General features: G+C 35.7%; 2 protein-coding genes and 1 non-coding gene across 4 annotated transcripts; 1 reads left to right on the plus strand and 2 right to left on the minus strand.

The window, feature by feature from the left end:
• Nucleotides 1-4891: 4891 nt before the first annotated feature.
• LOC104096534 (NAC domain-containing protein 101-like) lies at nt 4892-5887 on the plus strand. The gene is made up of 2 exons (XM_070195267.1): nt 4892-5626; nt 5798-5887. Exons 1-2 carry the CDS (start codon nt 4892-4894, stop codon nt 5885-5887), a joined length of 825 nt encoding a protein of 274 aa, XP_070051368.1.
• Nucleotides 5888-6580: 693 nt separating this feature from the next.
• Nucleotides 6581-8974, minus strand: LOC104096475 (LIM domain-containing protein PLIM2b-like). 2 transcript variants are annotated; one of them, XM_009602852.4, is made up of 5 exons: nt 8618-8970; nt 7882-7981; nt 7717-7742; nt 7456-7545; nt 6581-7089 (listed from the first exon to the last, which is right to left on the minus strand). In XM_009602852.4, exons 1-5 carry the CDS (start codon nt 8750-8752, stop codon nt 6802-6804), a joined length of 639 nt encoding a protein of 212 aa, XP_009601147.1. In that variant the 5' UTR covers nt 8753-8970; the 3' UTR covers nt 6581-6801. The 2 variants fall into 2 exon arrangements, with proteins under 2 accessions (XP_009601147.1, XP_070038568.1); XM_070182467.1 differs by lacking the exon at nt 7717-7742 and having other exon boundaries at nt 7856-7981; nt 8618-8974.
• A 2830-nt stretch (nt 8975-11804) lies between these two features.
• LOC117276875 (small nucleolar RNA R71) lies at nt 11805-11909 on the minus strand. Its single transcript, XR_004507135.1, has one exon. It is a non-coding gene; the product is annotated as a small nucleolar RNA R71 (small nucleolar RNA).
• Between the last annotated feature and the right edge of the window lie 5398 nt (nt 11910-17307).

Consider the following 17307-nt stretch of genomic DNA (forward strand, 5'->3'; position numbering starts at 1 on the left):
TGTTCATGCGTTCTGCAATCAATTGCTTTAGAGCATCCTGCTCCACGGTTTGGTCATCTCCTTGCTGATCATCAGCGCGCGAAGCAAACCTTTCAGGTGAACTTCTACGGGATTGCTAAGGGGATCCCGTAGGTGTGTGGTGTGGTGGAGTTCCACCTTGTTGGTTCAGCTGGTTGTTCCCGTTAACGGTTGACATACTTGGTTGTTAAAAATGGAGTTTGGAAAGTGAACAGATTATCAGATTCCAGGTAACAGAACCAATTTGTTTAATCCAAAAATAGATTTTTCGGTCAAAGTCAATATCTAGAAGAAATCAGATTACTGATAACCAAGATTTACTTCACTTTCCCAACAATTTGATGAATAAATCAAGGAATGGAAATAATTGACAAAGAAAATATGAAATAGATTGGTAATCACTCCCAAAATTACGGTTTAGAACTTTGAGAATAAGGTAAAGAATAATTGCATAAGTTTCAATAATTATTAGATGTCATTACAAATGAGATTTCAGTCCTTATATAGGAACATATATTTATAACGGTTCCCTTACTTAATTCGGGTTCACTAATAGCATTTATTGCCATGATTGCCCATCACCATATACAATTGTAACATCAGTATTTATGGTTAACGATTTTTTGTAATCGTACTGATTTCCCTTCCTTATTTATTGCAGGTTCGTGTATCTTCCCTTCTTTACAGCCTTTATTCATTTTATTGTTGTTTCCCCTTTTATAGTTGTCGGGTCCGTCTTTTTCCTCAGTGTAACCTAGTGGGTGTCTTCCCCTTGCCTTTTTCGCATTCTTTAACTCATCTAATTAAGAATACCATTTGTCACTATATCGATGTTCCATATACCATGCCCTGTCACCTTGTTGATAGTTCCACGTGTCATATGTTTTTTCCACCAATACAACATGAAGTAAGGCAATATTACTGTTGTAGCATTCTTGTCTATTGAGCAATAATCTTCTACAGAGCTTGACATGTATGCACGCCTAAACATAAGTTTCTCTTCACAACTTCTGTACTGAATAGGAGATTAGTTACGATTGGATTAGTTCTTGTCGACTCTTAAGTTTGGTGTACTTAAAATAACATGTATTGCATAATTTTTAAAAAAAAATATTTGTTTACAATAATACCCTCCGACATTTTGGAAAAGGTTATGAAAGGGCAGTTATATCTTTATACATGTTATTCATCTATTAAAAATTATGATATTGCTAATCTTGTGATTTGCTATATATGAGTGTAAGAATAGTACTGAATAGTACATGTATTAGTTATACATAGGTTCAAAAACACTATCAAACAAAGGATTAATAATATTAAAGCTAATACATGTATTATTCTTCCTAATACATCCTACCAAACAGCCACTTTGTGTAGAGTGGGCTAGAGGAATCTTCATTCCTTGTTATACGAAACCACATTGCTATCTATTGAAATTTGGGAGTAGTAGCAGCAAGGTATTACTTAAATATTTCTGCCATAAATCAGATTTAGTGAACTGAATTTGCCAAATTTTATTCTCATTCTTCTATAGTGATCGTGCTGGTTGACATATAGATTAAGAGGTCGGGGAGGTAGTTGACCATCAAAGACTTGGAGCACTTGTGAAAATAGATTAACAGAATTTATAACACAGTTCTTCGTCTAAAACTATAATAATGGCACGGTTCACAGGCATATATCAAGAAAACCCTTTAAATTTTTTGGTCTTATAGAATACTCCTTCCGTTTAAAAAAGATTGGCATAATTCAGAGTACGAGGGTCAAAGTACTTAACTTTGAATGAGAATTTGGACATAGATTCTTCAAGTTTTTTAAAATAAAATATATAATTTTCATAAATTACATAAAAAGTATTACTATAATTCATAATTCAAACTATTTATAAAATATCTAAGAAAATCGTGGTCAAAGAACAACCTCGTAGACTTCTCAAATAGTAATAATGTCAATCTTTTTTAAACATAGGGAGTATGTCATGTCATTCTTATAGCATGTTTGGTTGTGCTTTTTTGGGGCTAAAAGTTCTTTTTTAACTAAAAGTGTTTTTCCCCCAAAGTTAAGGTGTTCGGCCAAAGCTTCCCCGAAGGATATTGTTGATGCGGATGATTACGAGGAGAATGTTGAAGATTGCCTAGATGATCAGGGGATGAAGTCCAAGTCCATTTACTTAAAGAATATATTGATTCTGTTCTGCAATCCGAAGATGTTCAAGAAAAGAATGGAATAATGTCGTCGAATGATATAGCAAAGGAAGATGAAGAGAATATGGAATACCAAGTCGAAGACCATCAACATGCTACTTTGTGGGCTTCGGCGGAAGATGTCAATTTGGATACTATCGATTTCTGTTAGTCATAGGATATATTTGCTAGATAATGTAGTTTAATAATCCCAATCTAGCTCTTAGATAATGTTACAAACCTGTACTACAATACTATGATTTATCAATATATTTTGAATTTTTCTTATGTTTCTGTAATAGTCTATTAAGATTCTTTCAGAAAGATGATTCTTATTTCCTAACAAATATGGTGGTTCATTTGGCAATATTTAAAGCAAGAAAGAATGAAATATGAATATTCTTTCACAGTTTAAGCATCCTAGCTAATGACCTGATGAATTTTAGACATAAAAGTTTCTCTTAACTTCCTTAGTACTTTCTTTTTTTGTAAAATAAAATAGAACTGAGCTAGAATTTTTTTTAAGGAACGTTTCTGAACTCGTAGTCCAATGAAGAGGAAAATTATATAGATGGGATGGGATTAAAATCTAATCTCCATATATATAGCAAAAGCAAAATAATTCACTGCTAGAAATTCGGCAAAAACCGATCAAGGTCGACCGACCAACTTTGGTCGGTCAAAAAACCGATCAAAGTTGGTCGGTTTTTCAAAATATTTTTTTAAAATTCTTTTTTTTACGAAACCGACCAACTTTGGTCGGTTTTCTTTGGCGCAAAAATGCGGGAAATTATTTTTGAGTCCCGCGAAATTTATGTTTCAAGAAACCGACCAACTTTGGTCGGTTTTTCAATTAAAATAAATAAAAATTAATATTAAAAAAACCGACCAAAATTGGTCAGTTAATTCGGCCGGTCATTTAAAAAAACCGACCAACTTTGGTCGGTAATTTTACTTTTTAATAAAACTGACCAACTTTGGTCGGTTATTTTCGTGCGAAAATATAATTAAAGAGTATAAATCAAATAAAAAAAAGTCTTAAAACAAAATGTACCAATGGTCTAGTGATACAATAGTATCCTGCCACAGTACAGATCCCAGTTCGATTCCCAGATGGTGAATCTTTTTATTACATAATTAAAATACCGACCAACTTTGGTCGATTTTTTTTTTGCAATATTTTTTTTTTGAATTTAATTGACCGACCAAAGTTGGTTGGTAATTTTCGACCAACTTTGGTCGGTATGCCTTTCCGACCACAAAAATACCGGCCATACGTAAATGGTCGCGTTTTGGTCGGTTTTTTGTCATTACCGACCAACATTGGTCGGTTGTTTTGGTCGATTTTTACCGGATTTCTAATAGTGATTTTTATTTATTAAAAAATTAAATATATAAGCTTAAAGAGCGAAGCTTGCTTACGCCTCAAGAAAGTATTCCCTCGTTGCCTAACCTATACCTAGAAAATACAACCTTTTCGAAGTGACCCTTGTTTTACCAAAAAATAGGATTTGATAACCAAATGATACTTTACTTCCTCAACAATCCAATTGAAAAGAAAGAAATAACAATATAAATTAGCAAAAAGAAATAAGGAATGACAGTTGATCCCTCAAATTAAGTAGAAGGCTTCGGTAAAGCAAGAAATTGTAAGTATATTTCAGGAATGCTTGGAACTTGTCCTTACAAGCGAGATTCTCTATCCTTATATAAGAATGTCTAATCATAATGTTTTTCCCTATTTATGACGAATTCATTATGAGCATTAATGGTATTGATCGCTCATTATTGTTGATAACCATAACTGACGCATTCGTAGCTATAAATGCCTTATAACGATTCTGATTCACTTTCCTTATTTATTACTGGTTCATGGATCTTTCCTCCTTTTTGGCCTTGATTCATTCTGTTCGCGCCTCGTCTTTGACATTTGTTTAGGCTCGGTCATCTGTTCTTTACTATCTCGTGGGTGTTTGATCTGTATCTTCCTTGCATTCTTAATTTCACTAATTGAGTATGTCAGTTGTCACTTCACCATTGTTCCACGTGTCATGCTTTGTCAGCTCAGTTAAATTCCACGTGTGACATCTTTTTCCACCGGTACAACCCTACTAATAAACATTCCAATAAACTTACATACTAATAGAAAAAAGTTAGGAAACTAATGGACGAATAAAAAAAAAAATAAGAAAAGCTACATTTTAAATTCCTAATTAAGCATGCAAAAGAAAAGAAAAAACTGAAAATATGCCCTAAAGAATGGGGTTAATTTCACACGTGCTTTACACGTTATAATAAAGTCATGAAACTATTTTTTAAACTTTATTGTTTGTATTAGTAATATAAGTTACAAATTACATAATTATTTATTAGTAAAACCCTAACAACCTTTCGAGGAGCAAAATATCAGGAAATGAGTTTACGAAACAAAAGAAATGGAAGAAAGCAAGCCATTTATTAGTAGGAATGGGATTTCCATCAGCTTGATCTATAAATAGTTACTAAAACCCTATTAGCAAATTAGAAACAACTCATCAGTATCACCATTTTAGGGTTTAACAACTATAGTTCTTCATCACATAACAACTAAAGTTTTCAGCTATTTTGCTTCCGTTCTCTCTCAGCTTGTTTCTTTTTCTGTTTCTTATCATATCCATCGTCCGATCCGTCAATATTTGATCAGCAGTACAATGGCAGAAAACTCTTCTTCTCATCGTTCGATGGGTCATCGCTTTCATCCGACGGACAGGGAAGTGCTCAAGTATCTAGTAGGGTTTGTGAGAAACGAGCCACTTCCCCTTCAGAATGAACTCATGCAAGTGGTGGATCTCTACGCCGACAAGGAGCCATGGCAGATTTTTGAAGCTTATGATAGGGGAAACAACAACAACAACAACACTCGTTACTTCATAACTCCGCAAAAGAAAGAGAAACCTACGTGGAAAAGAGTTTCAAGAACTGTTGGGAAGGGCACTTGGAAGCTTCAAAACAAAGTCCGAGATGTGTTTGATGATAAAGGGAGACTCATGGGCTACGTGAAAAGTTTGAAGTACATCCCCGCTAACAAATCGTCAAACAACGTGAATGGCGAGTGGTTGATGACTGAGTACTCTTTATTTGATCGTTATCTGGTTGCTAGGGAGATTAAGAACAAAGGTTTTGTAATTTGTAAGATCAAGAAGAAGGGCAAACCTGGTGACAAGAAAAAAGGAAACAATATTGAGGAGGTAGTTAATGATGAGAAGATGAGAGAAATTGAAGAATTTATCAAGTCCGTGCTGCAAGAAGATGTTCAAGTTGAAGACAATGGAACAAGATCGAACGGTATACCAGAGGATGATCAAGAGAATAATATTATCCAATACGTAGAGGGAGATCAAGTTAGAGACCATGTACTTGGTTTGTTGGGCTCCCCAGAGGATATTGTTAATGACGTGGATGATGAGAATGTTCAATATTGCGTAGATAGGGGGGGTGAAGGCCAAGTCCATTTACTGGAAGAACATATTGATTCCGTTCTGCAATCAGAAGATGTTCAAGCTGAAGACAATGGAATAATAATGTCGAATGATACTATAGCAAAGGATGATCAAGAGAATATGGAATACCAAGTCGAAGACCATCAACATGCTACTTTGTGGGCTTCCGCAGAAGATGTCGATCTCGATACTATCAATTTCTGTTAGAGTATATATTTGCTAGATAATGTAGTTTAATCCCATGCTAGCTCTTAGATAAAGTTACAAACATGTACTACAATATGATTTCTCAATATTGAATTTTTCTTACGTCTAGATATATCTGTAGTAAGTTTCTAACTAGCTAGTGATATATGGTCGACGTATTAAAGACGGCCGTAGCTTGTTTATGAAAATTAATACCAGATTTTTCATTGTTCCTGTTTTTATATCTCAGATACACAGTGGTTGTTTATTTTGGGTCCATTAATAGAAAAGGTCGATCACTTCATGCAATATTTATGTCTTGATATGTCTGTAACGATTAGTTAATTAGTGCTGTGTACTGTCATTTTTCCTCTTAGACACATCTGGATCATTTCATGTTTTGTAGACAGCTCATAACTAGCTAGCTTGTTACACTGTAAATTGTGTATGTCTGATGAATATTGGCGTTGTACTTGAAGTTTGTTTAAGATTCTGGGCGTACGTGCATTTGAGTGTCTGTAATGTAATGGACTGCTGATGACTTATTTACCTGTATTTTAGTAAATTCTGAATTTTTCTATTTTCTTCTCCAAACAATAGAGCTTTTAAACTAATTTTAAGAGGAAATGGCGGAATAATTCTAAGAATCACAAATAAGTATTTTTCACAAAAACTTAACACCAATATAATGAATGTGAATACCTTGAAACAACATTAATGCAGAAAATGTTTATGTATTAACAAATTAAAGGAATATTAAATCCAGACAATAAAATTTAATTACATATGAGGGTTGCCTTGGATATATATAAACAAATGGGAAAACTTTTTTTTTATAAAACATATCAGAAACACAGAGATATATATTGGATCAAAATAGATAGAAAGGATCAATTGTAAGATATATAAGGGGAGAAATCGAGGGCACGTTTCTTTTATGATTGTTGTTGTGGTTCCTCTGCATTTTCAGGCTCCTTATTATTCTCTTCTTCAGCTGCATTTTCTTCAGTCTCATTTACCGGTGTTACAGCAGCACTACTCTTCTTATTATTAGCAGCTTTGAGGACATGCTGGTAATTTCCTTTTTCCATGAAGAGCTGAGCAAAATGGTGTTTGCAATAGAGATTTCCATCAAGGGAAGCATATGTTGCATGGGTAAGTGGACACCCTCCATGTGCACACTTGAAGCATGATTTGTGGAATGATTCTCCTTCCATTGTCACCTGTAATATCGTTACGAGTTTAAGTTTTATGCATTGTGAGTCGCGTATAATCTTTTTACATCGTTTAGATTAAGTTGACTTATAAAAACATGTAATTCGTCATACGGTAACCTAGAAATATCGTAACGTCGATCGGTTAAGTGCATTGATAATGTAAATGTTATTTATACTATCAGTTAATCAATTCATTTATAACATAAACTCCGCCTATTTGAGCAAAGCATAGCCAGTCCAATTAGTTCGCATAAAGAAAGAGGGTTATGACCAGAATAGTCTAATGATGTTTGAATTGAGAATTGCTGATTAATTGAGTCGTTCACTAATATCATAAACCTTTTATTTAATCAAAAGATGATTGTTTTATACCTTTTCAAGTGGGTAAACAGTTTTGTCGCAAGCAGCACATTTATCTTGGGTCCCAGAGAACATAGCAGAGAGTTTGCTTGGAGCCCTTGTCTGCACAAATTAATATAAAAAGAAAATATTAATTTGTTTATTTAATTTCCCATGCTAAAACAATAGTGTATTCTTTTCTTAACAAACACAAACGAAGAAAATTAACGGTGGTATATAAAAGTCAAATTTGATGGTAGAAATGTAAAGTTGTGAGATACAAACAAAACGTACCAGTGAATTTTGCCTCTCAGCCTTAGCTGCTCAAACGTTAATTGGAACAATGTAGACGATTAGTAAAATTGAAGATAAAATAGGCTTAGCAAAACTAATTCTGAAAGAGTAGTAAATTAATTCTGCTCAAACAATGTACTAAATTAATTAAAAAGGATGTCTTACAATTCTGAAAATTCTTGGTAAAGTTTCCAGATTCCTTAAAAAGCTGTTCGAAATGATGCTTGCAGTAGAGGACTCCTTCCATGGAAGAGTAGTTGCTCATCTGAAAAAAAACAACAAATGACAGTTTATCTAATCTACTATCCTAAATGTAATAACAGAAAAAAAACGACAACAACAACAACAACTCAGTATAATCTCACTAGTGGGGTTTGGGGAGGGTAGTGTGTACGCAGACCTTACCCCTACCATGAGGTAGAGAGGCTGTTTCCAATAGACCCTCGGCATCCTTCCCTCCAAGAACTCTCCACCATGCTCTTGGGGTGACTCGAACTCACAACCTCTTGGTTGGAAGTGGAGGTTGCTTACCATCAGAGCAACCCCTCTCGTCTAATAAGAGAAAAAAGAAACACAAAAAAATGGGGATATAATAATGATTAATAAATTATTAATAACTGGCCAACAATTCGAATTCTTTAACAACTTGATCTCTCTTAAAGCCATAATATAATGTAACATGCATTCAAGATTATGTGCCTTCAATATATATATATATATATATATATATATATATATATATATATATATAGGAGAAGGGCTATAGTAAGTTATTGACTAGCGTTAGAATAATCTAATGTACTAGCGTTGGGATTGAGGTATAGTTGATTGATTATTTCAGGATATTGGAGGAGGAGGGTCAAGAAAAGGGGAAGAAAATAGAAAAAGAAAATGTACATACCACAAGAGTGCCTTTGCAGTGGCTGCATTTGAAGCAGGATTTATGATAAGTAACACCATCCGCAGACAACAAATCAACAAAGTAAACAGTCTTATCACAAGCCGAGCATTTATCCAAAGTTCCTGTGAATGCCATTGTTATCTTTTAAGTACTTTGTTTCTCCTTATTATTATTTACAGAAGCCTGGAAATCTTCAATCTCAATAACTTGTCAGAGTTAGAAATATGGCAGAGAAAAAAATACTTTTATCAACAAAGCTCTTCTGCCCTCTTGTATCTAACCTGCTTTGTTATTGAGATCAAACAAACAAAAAAGGCACCCTCTCTGTCTCAGCTTGTAATAGAGAATTTGCTATCTTTTTCATGTGGAAAATTATTAGTACGTACTAGAATTCTGCTATTACACCGATAACTTAATGACACGTGATTGGGAGATCCAAATATTAGGAGCTAAAATTAAATTTCTTTACCTCTCAAATATGGTGGATGACATTATCTTGGATTTGAGTGAAATTAGGCTCTTCTTTCTTTGACTCTTTCTCATCACAAGATTATAGTATTTCTTGGTAGTTTAGTTAAACTTGTTTTATATTTTGCTTTTTCTTAGTCTTATACTTATAATTTTTTTATTACTGCTATAGTTTTACTTGAAAAGTTGATGTTCATTAGACTTTTGCCAAAGAAGCTATGGCCTGTTCTTAGACAAAAAATATTAATGCTCGCTGATCCAATTGAGTGCCGGGGCTTTTTTTGGCTTTGCACAAAGTAGAAAGTTTAAATTTTATCACGTTAAAAAGATTTGTTCAAATGTGCATAATTAAAATTAACTTTTAAAACATTGAAACTTTTTTTAGTATAACTGTACATCCAAAATACTTCTAGGATACTGAAAAACCAAATAGAGAAGTGTTGAATTGTATATACATACTAAGTTTCTCTTTCTAGGCAAGTAGACACAATTACATGTCAGCACTTGCAAAGAACTAAATCCGTAGATTTTTTTTTTTTTTTTGGGTTAAAACAAAAGTTTGAATCAGCACTTGATAAATACTTTGTTTTTTCTTTAGACATACTAATATGAATGGTCAAGTATAACTCAACATAATTCGTAGCAAATGTACTAGAGTTTCAGATAATAGGACGTCGTAGATGTAAGAGCAATCTAAGAAAATAGAGTCAGGATCTAAAATCTAGAATGGTTTTAAAATGAGTGTTATCTTATAATAAATATATGTTCTACATGTTTTTGTATATGTAAACACATTTCGAGTGAAAAGCAATATATTTAATTGAATCACTGATTTCACTATAAGGCCGGTGATGTTTGGCTTAAAATATATATATTTAGATGTATATCGCCTCATGTTTTACTTTTGTTTCATGGATTTAGGATGTAAAATGTGTTGATTTATATTTAATTTGAGGTGTTTTTATGTGTAGGAATGATGCGGGAGCAATTGGGGGCGAAAGGTGCGAGATTAGAACTAAAATGGACGAAAAAACAAAAAAAGAGAATTTCCAGCGCCACAACCAGCGCCTGGCGCTACCTGTGGCGCCAGAGGCAGTATACTCCAATTTGCCAGCGACAGGGACAGCGCCTAGCGCTAGGCTGGGCGCTGGTGGTGTGAATCCTGTCCAATTTTGCCTGTGACAAGGTTATTTCGGCCCTAGACCTATCCAACACGTATAAAAGCAAGACTAAGCTTATTTTTAGAGGGGAGACGCCACTTTGAAGGGAGAATAGACACGAGAAACATCCAGGAGCAAAGAGATCTCAATTTTCTTCATCTTTTCTTAGTATTTTCAATTATCCAACACTTATGAAATTGTTTGCTATTATCATGAGTGGCTAAAAACCCATAATTCTGGGATTGTGATTTAGCCATGAATATTATTATTTAACGTTGACTTAACCTTGATTATAATTCACTAATATATGGTTGTTTCTTCAATTCTGTGATTAATTGCTTAATTGTCTGGCCAGCAGTTAGGTTCTATTTACTATCTATGTTATGCTTGGGAAAGTCATGTTTAGATTAGAGAAGAATTGAAGAGAGCATGATCTTAACCCTTAGGGGGCGAATTTGTGGTTAGGATAGGAATATACCTAGTCACCGTGCTTAATTAAATATCGTAATCTTAATGTATTCTTGATAGATTGATTCCATAGGAATATAGGCGTTAATCTATCTTGAATAGGCGAGTAGTACTTCGGGAGAAGGCTAGGAGAGCAATTATCGATTAATTAGCAACCATGAGTGAATTGTATGAAAGGGAGAGTTAACTAGAACACAATAGGATTGGTGAATCGATCATAACCCTGGAATATTTGTCTCTACTGAATACACAACAACCATTTTACTGCTTGATAATTTAGTTACTATTTAGAAGTATAGTTTAATATAATCATATTCTTAAACTCGAATTTGGCTTGACTGAATAACAATCTTGGTGAATTTAGTGGGTAGTTGATACAAGTCTCTGTGGGTTCGACAATCGACTTATCATTTTATTACTTGTACGACCACGTATACTTGCGCGTGCGTTTGGGAGCAATAAGTTTTTGGCGCTGTTGCCGGAGATTTGAATATTGACTACTTTCTAGTTTTTCCTTTCTTTGTTTATTTCGTCAAGTCTAACATTACTTGATTGTTGCTCTGATCTCAGGAACGTTGATTTAATGCGCAGGGTCAGAAGCCAGGACCGACTTCAAGGCTTTGACCCCCAAACCTGAGAGAGCATTTCATAGGAGGTTGAGGGAAGCAAGGGACACGAATAATATTCAGGCACTTGTTCAATTTTCGGTGAACATGGCAGAGGAACATATCGTTGTTCAGGAGGTAGCAATGCCCAACATTGCTAATGTAACCTCCAGCATAGTGAAGCCCAGAATCACTGGGCACTTTGAGCTGAAATAGAGCATGATCCAGCTACTTCATGCGAATGGACAGTTTATGGGTCTTCCACATGAGGATCCACAATAGCATATCCTGAACTTCTTGGAGATTAGTGATACTTATATCACTAACGGGGTCACTCCATACTATGTGAGGCTCACACTTTTTTCATTCTCTCTGTTGGGCGAAGCAAAGTGATGGCTGAAGGCAGAACCAGCTAATTCTATTACATCATGGAATAATTTGGCAAGGAAATTTCCGGCAAGGTTTTTCCCTTCAGGCAAAAATGCAAAGATCAGAAGTGAGATAGTTGCCTTCAAACAGAAAATGGGAGAGTCTTTATACTCAGCTTGGGAGAGGTTCAAGGGGCTACTCAGAGACTGTCCTCATCACAATCAGACAAACGAAGTGTTAGCTCACACTTTCATAGAAGGGCAACATCCTGAAACAAAAATTATGGTAGATGCTGCAGCTGGAGGTCAAGTGTTGGAGAAAAGCTTTGATGAGATATATGCATTATTGAACAAATTCTCCAAAAGCAATCCGGATTGGCAAGGAGAAATGGGCAGACACACGGTGCAAAAATCTGCAGGGGTTCTCGAGTTAGATGTCGTCTCGGTATTATCAGCACAGATTTCTACACTGACCAACCAAGTCAATCAGATAACCATGGTTATTAACAAGCAACAAGCTCAACCAGTGCAACAGGTTCAAGTGTTTTGTGAAGTATGTGGAGAGGGTCACACGAGCGACTTATGCCCAGTTAATCCAGAATATGTCTGTTTTATGGGTAATGCAAATAGGGGTTAGACAAACCAATATGGGAACACTTATAATCCCAACTGGAGGAACCACCCAAACTTATGTTTGGCTATAATTACATATTTTTAGTGCATTACTTACCTTACATTTTGGGACTTTAATGCTAAACTATACTATATTTGGGCTTAATTGAGTTATTTTATGTGTAGGTACGTTAAAGACGAAATTGGGAGCAAAGTAGAGTTTTTATGTGTATTTTATACACTACAAGAATGGAGCTATGATTAATTGATTATTGAATATACAAGGATTAAAGTTGAACATTACAAAGGAAATCAAAATAAAGAAAGGATAACAACTGAAAAGGAATCAAAAGCAAAAGAAAAAACGAGAATGACAAAAGAGTTTGAAAAGTTAGGCAGCCAACATTGAATTGAAGCTAAGCAGTTGGGCGACGCGAGAACATTTGCTCGCTACAGAGCTAGCAACGCGAGGTACAGCGTGGGATGCTTCGCGCGTTCCACGTGGCGACGCGTGGCGACGTGTGGTCCGTGTTTTGAAGTTGTTTTGTCTCCTTTTTGGTTTTGGACTTGGTTATTTCGTCTAGGTCTTTTCCCTACACATATAAATAGTCATTAAACACTATTTTTAGAGGAGTTTTTGCAACCAGAGGCAAGAACATCACGCTTGGAGGAGGCTTCTAATTAGTTTTTCTTCTCTACTCTTCTTTTAATCTCATAGTTTATTAGTTCTAGAGTTGTTTGGTACTACATGAACGTTGTAGTTTGAAACTTGAATTGTTCTTATTATTTTATCATATTGGTTTATTTATTCAATCTTGTGTTTAATTATTTGATTGATTGATCACCAATTGAATACTATCTACGAATCTAGGATTGAACTCGGGAGAGGGAATTCTAGATTGCATATAAGATTGAGTAGAGCAAGATCTTAACTCTGAGGGGGCGGATTTACGGTTAGGATAGGAATATACCTAATCGCCTTACTTGGTTACTATACAGGAATTATTAATGCATTCTTGTTAATTCTAATTACATAGGAATATAGGTATTATATTAGCTTGAATAGGCGAGTAGTACTTCGGGAGAAGGCTACGAGCAATATTAACCATGTCAACCAATAAACCAGATAAATTAATTAGACGATTTAAGTGAAAAACTCAACGGGATTATTAGCTAACCCATAGCTCTAGAATATTTTCTCCCATTGAATTCATCTCTAAAATTGCAGACTTGTTTCCTTTAATTTCATAGTTTACTATTCTAGATTAAATTTAGTTAAATATTCATACTTTAAAAAATCGCTTGAATAGATTAATTGTCTTATTTTAATTTAGTAAATAGTTAATCACAAGTCCTTGTGGGTACGATATCTGGACTTACAATCCTATATTACTTGTCGACCACGTATACTTGCATGTGCGTTTGGGAGCAACAAGTTTAGCGCTGTCCCTGGCGCTGACAAAATGGAGTATACTGCCTCTGGCGCCACAGGTAGCGCCAGGCGCTGGAAATTCCCTTTTTTTATTTTTTCGTCCGTTTTGGCTCTAATCTCGCACCTTTTGCCCCCAATTGCTCCCGGATCATTCCTACACATAAAAACACCTCAAATTAATATAAATCAACACATTTTACATCCTAAATCTACGAAACAAAAGTAAAACATGAGGCGATATACATATAAATATATATACTTTAAGCCAAACATCAACACCCCACACTTAGACTCTTGCTCGTCCTCGAGAAATGGGACTATCAAATAACGCCCCAACTACGTACAAGTCTCAACTATAGAGGAGCAATTTAACTTTTAACCATACACTCTACCCTTGACTATGATCAATACCGGCACACAAGCATGAACATACAAAATTTCACATTTTTCCTGAGCATGCCCAAGTATAACATTTCAATTCAATCAATTCCAACAACTTATTTGTTACCACCCAACCTCAAAAGCCAACTTGTAACCACTAAGCACTCTCAACTCACGTACTCGCCTAACGAGAAAGTTTACAACATTACCAATCATTCATGAGATCATGTGCACTCTCCAACAAATAAAAGAGTGAATATAGACTAGTCCACACATTCAAATATGCTTTTGAATATAGATTAAGTACATCACACAATTGAACAAAAATTTGCTCACTCTCACAAAGAAATCATATGCATCACGTGGTCGTACCATAAGCTTGCATGTAGTGTATATCTCTACTAATTTAAGCTAGTCAAATCTAGAATCAATTAGGACTTTAAGGTTGTAATGTAGGCTAAGGGACGGGTATGATACATTCAGAAATAGTGACTAACCCTCCTAAGCACGTTAATACACTACACTCACAATTCAAACACATATTCTCCTCAATCAAATCACTTGCCACAAACCATATACAACATAGCCCTTACTTTCATTAAGCACTTCTATGCTCCCACTAGCACAAATTAATAAGAATTTGAGGTGTGTATTTTTCTTCATACTTTAACTATTATTTTTTATTATTTTCTTGCAATTTTTATTTTTTTATTTCTCTCTTTTTTTTTTCTACACACACTCCATACATTAAAGTTCATCGGGTAGTGACTTTTGATATCAATTTTTGTGCACCAAAAGGCCCTTCCATGGTTCCACTCAAAAGCTCCTTCCCAATCTCTTGCCTTACTTCTTTTAGTGACTAAGTGCCTTAGGAGGTAAATGTTCAACAATCTCAAATTAAGAACAAAATATGGGTATGGATTGTAATGTGGGTGCCAAAGAAAAGGTCTATAAGCTCAAAGGAGCTAGCAACGGAAAATTTTATTTTTATGTGACAAGTATATCTATGATCAAGCAAGAAAACGCCTACGTCATCTCCTAGATTGGCACAACTTACAATTTCGCTTTGATTAACACACGGGGCAAGTTCTAGACTACACAGGATAGTACAGAAGATCACAAATCCTCACACACACATTGCACATGACTCAATCACGACGGTTTTGTTCAACTCTCAAGTCAAGCAAGCACACATAATTGAGAAAAATTAAACAATATTGCACTATATAGCATACAAGTCAAACAACTGAGACAAGACGCCACAAAATAAGCTATTTACTTTACTTAGACAACACAATTCAAAATAAATACACGGGACGATAGAATGTATGTCATAGCATAATGTGTCAGCACCAAACATGTCACTAGGTAGCTCCGAGCAACTCAGTTTCTTTCTTCCTATACTACTCCTAAAAAAAATAAAGTACCCGGTTCAAGCTACACCCTTGGAAAAGAACTGGCGCCCAAAGAAAAACCAAGGGATACTACCTAACTATCCTAAAAAAAATCTTTTTGGTATTTTTTCTCGGACTTTATCCCTCAAAAAAATTGTCCAAATGATCCATCGTCGGGAGAAGTCCTCGTTTTATTTTTTGTATTTTTATTTTTTTTTATTTTTTTCTTTTCTAAAACAAACTAAACTAACACTAGACTCAATAGAACTAATAAAAGAAACAAATTAAAATAAATTGATACAAGATATACAACTACATCACAGGTAGTATTCCTTCCACCCCACACTTAGTCTATGCATAGTCCTCGATGCATATAAAAATGTAAATCAGAGTAGGATGGAAAGAAAACTCCCTGTCAGTCGGAGTCCTCCTCCTCAGCGTGCCCTCCATCAGCAACTTCATGCAAATCATCATCCGGTCCTAGAGATACCAAAGTCATGGGCCCCGTAACATCATCATCAACCTCGTCCTCTGTGTATGAGCCCTTGACAGTGTTTACGTCCTCCGACGAATGAACGGGGCTGTCAGGTGCAATCCCAAACATCTCCTTGGATGAACTTGACAAGTCATTGCGTAAGTGCATACGCTCCTCGTCTGTGATACCAGCCCTGCTCATGAGTAAATTCAAAGAGTTATAGAGGTACCTGTTGAAGTTCTCGTCTCGTTCGTTCCTTGCTGCCGGAGTGAACTTAGACGACGTCTCCAACAATAATGTGATGTCCAATAACCCTATATGTGCCTCCACCACCTCATCATATCCTGGATATTCCGGCACCTCCTGGGAGAGCATGTATTGTGTGAGTAAGTTGTCGAAGAAGAACCTCTTAATCTGCCGCCCAAATCTCGTACGGGCCATCTCACCAAGCATAATCTCACCCAAATTAATGGGTTTTCCAGTCATCAAAAAGAATATGACACACACTTTAGCTCGAGTGCAGTCGCTGTTGTGCTCCACTGACATGAGTCTGGCTTGCACAAAATTCTGCCACACTTTGGCAGTCTTGTTAAAATTAGAGCGAACCAAGTGATTGTGAATCTCGCCTTGCTTACTGGTCCACTTGGCATTTGAATCCATGCCACACAGAGTGTGACGTATCAATGTGTATTTTGGGCTTCTAACAAATTTCTGGAGTCTCTTCGGGTTAGCATTCTCAACCCCTAAAAACTTACATAAGGCCCTCATATCCAATGGCATGTCCTTCCCATGTACATATGACATAGACGATTTGTAATCCCAGTTGGCGTACAGCTCCCGAACCATGCTCAAATTTGTATGCCCAGGGCATTCTAGGAGTTTGTCCATATTTAATGCGCGTAATCGGCCAAGGACATCCGGGAAATTTTGTTCCAAAGCTTTGACATTTATCCCCATCTCGAAGACATACTGCCCATATGGCACGAAATCCTTGTGACATGCAATAGCTGCATCAGATACTAGTTTCAACTGAGGCCTTGGTGGCAATAGATCCTGTTGTGATGCCTCAGCAACCTGTTTCCCTTTTGCTTGTCGTAAAGAGCCTTCTCTCTGCTTGCGCTTTTTGGGCGCGGGGCCAGTGGTGGAGGACTTTTCTATTCCCTTGCCTTTGCTAGTACTATCACGAGCCATAATATCCTGCACACAAATAAGCATGAATGTGAGAACTCATCAAGAAATCTGCCTAAGGTTGTCGCACAAGTCATCAATGACCCTACACTTACAACTGAAGGCGCAATGTACAATACTTTACAACTTTGGTCTAAAA

This window comes from Nicotiana tomentosiformis, chromosome 1 (genome assembly GCF_000390325.3).
Source record: "Nicotiana tomentosiformis chromosome 1, ASM39032v3, whole genome shotgun sequence".
Classification (NCBI taxonomy): domain Eukaryota; kingdom Viridiplantae; phylum Streptophyta; class Magnoliopsida; order Solanales; family Solanaceae; genus Nicotiana; species Nicotiana tomentosiformis.

Coding starts and splice junctions, on each gene's coding strand:
- LOC104096534 (XM_070195267.1), top strand. CDS start 4,892: ATGGCAGAAAACTCTTCTTCTCATCGTTCGATGGGTCATCGCTTTCAT. Junction 5,627..5,797: donor TGGGCTCCCCAGAGGATATT/GTTAATGACGTG, acceptor GATGATCAAGAG/AATATGGAATACCAAGTCGA.
- LOC104096475 (XM_070182467.1), bottom strand. CDS start 8,752: ATGGCATTCACAGGAACTTTGGATAAATGCTCGGCTTGTGATAAGACT. Junction 7,982..8,617: donor ACTGCAAAGGCACTCTTGTG/GTATGTACATTT, acceptor GTTTTTTTTCAG/ATGAGCAACTACTCTTCCAT. Junction 7,090..7,455: donor CTGTTTACCCACTTGAAAAG/GTATAAAACAAT, acceptor ACGATATTACAG/GTGACAATGGAAGGAGAATC.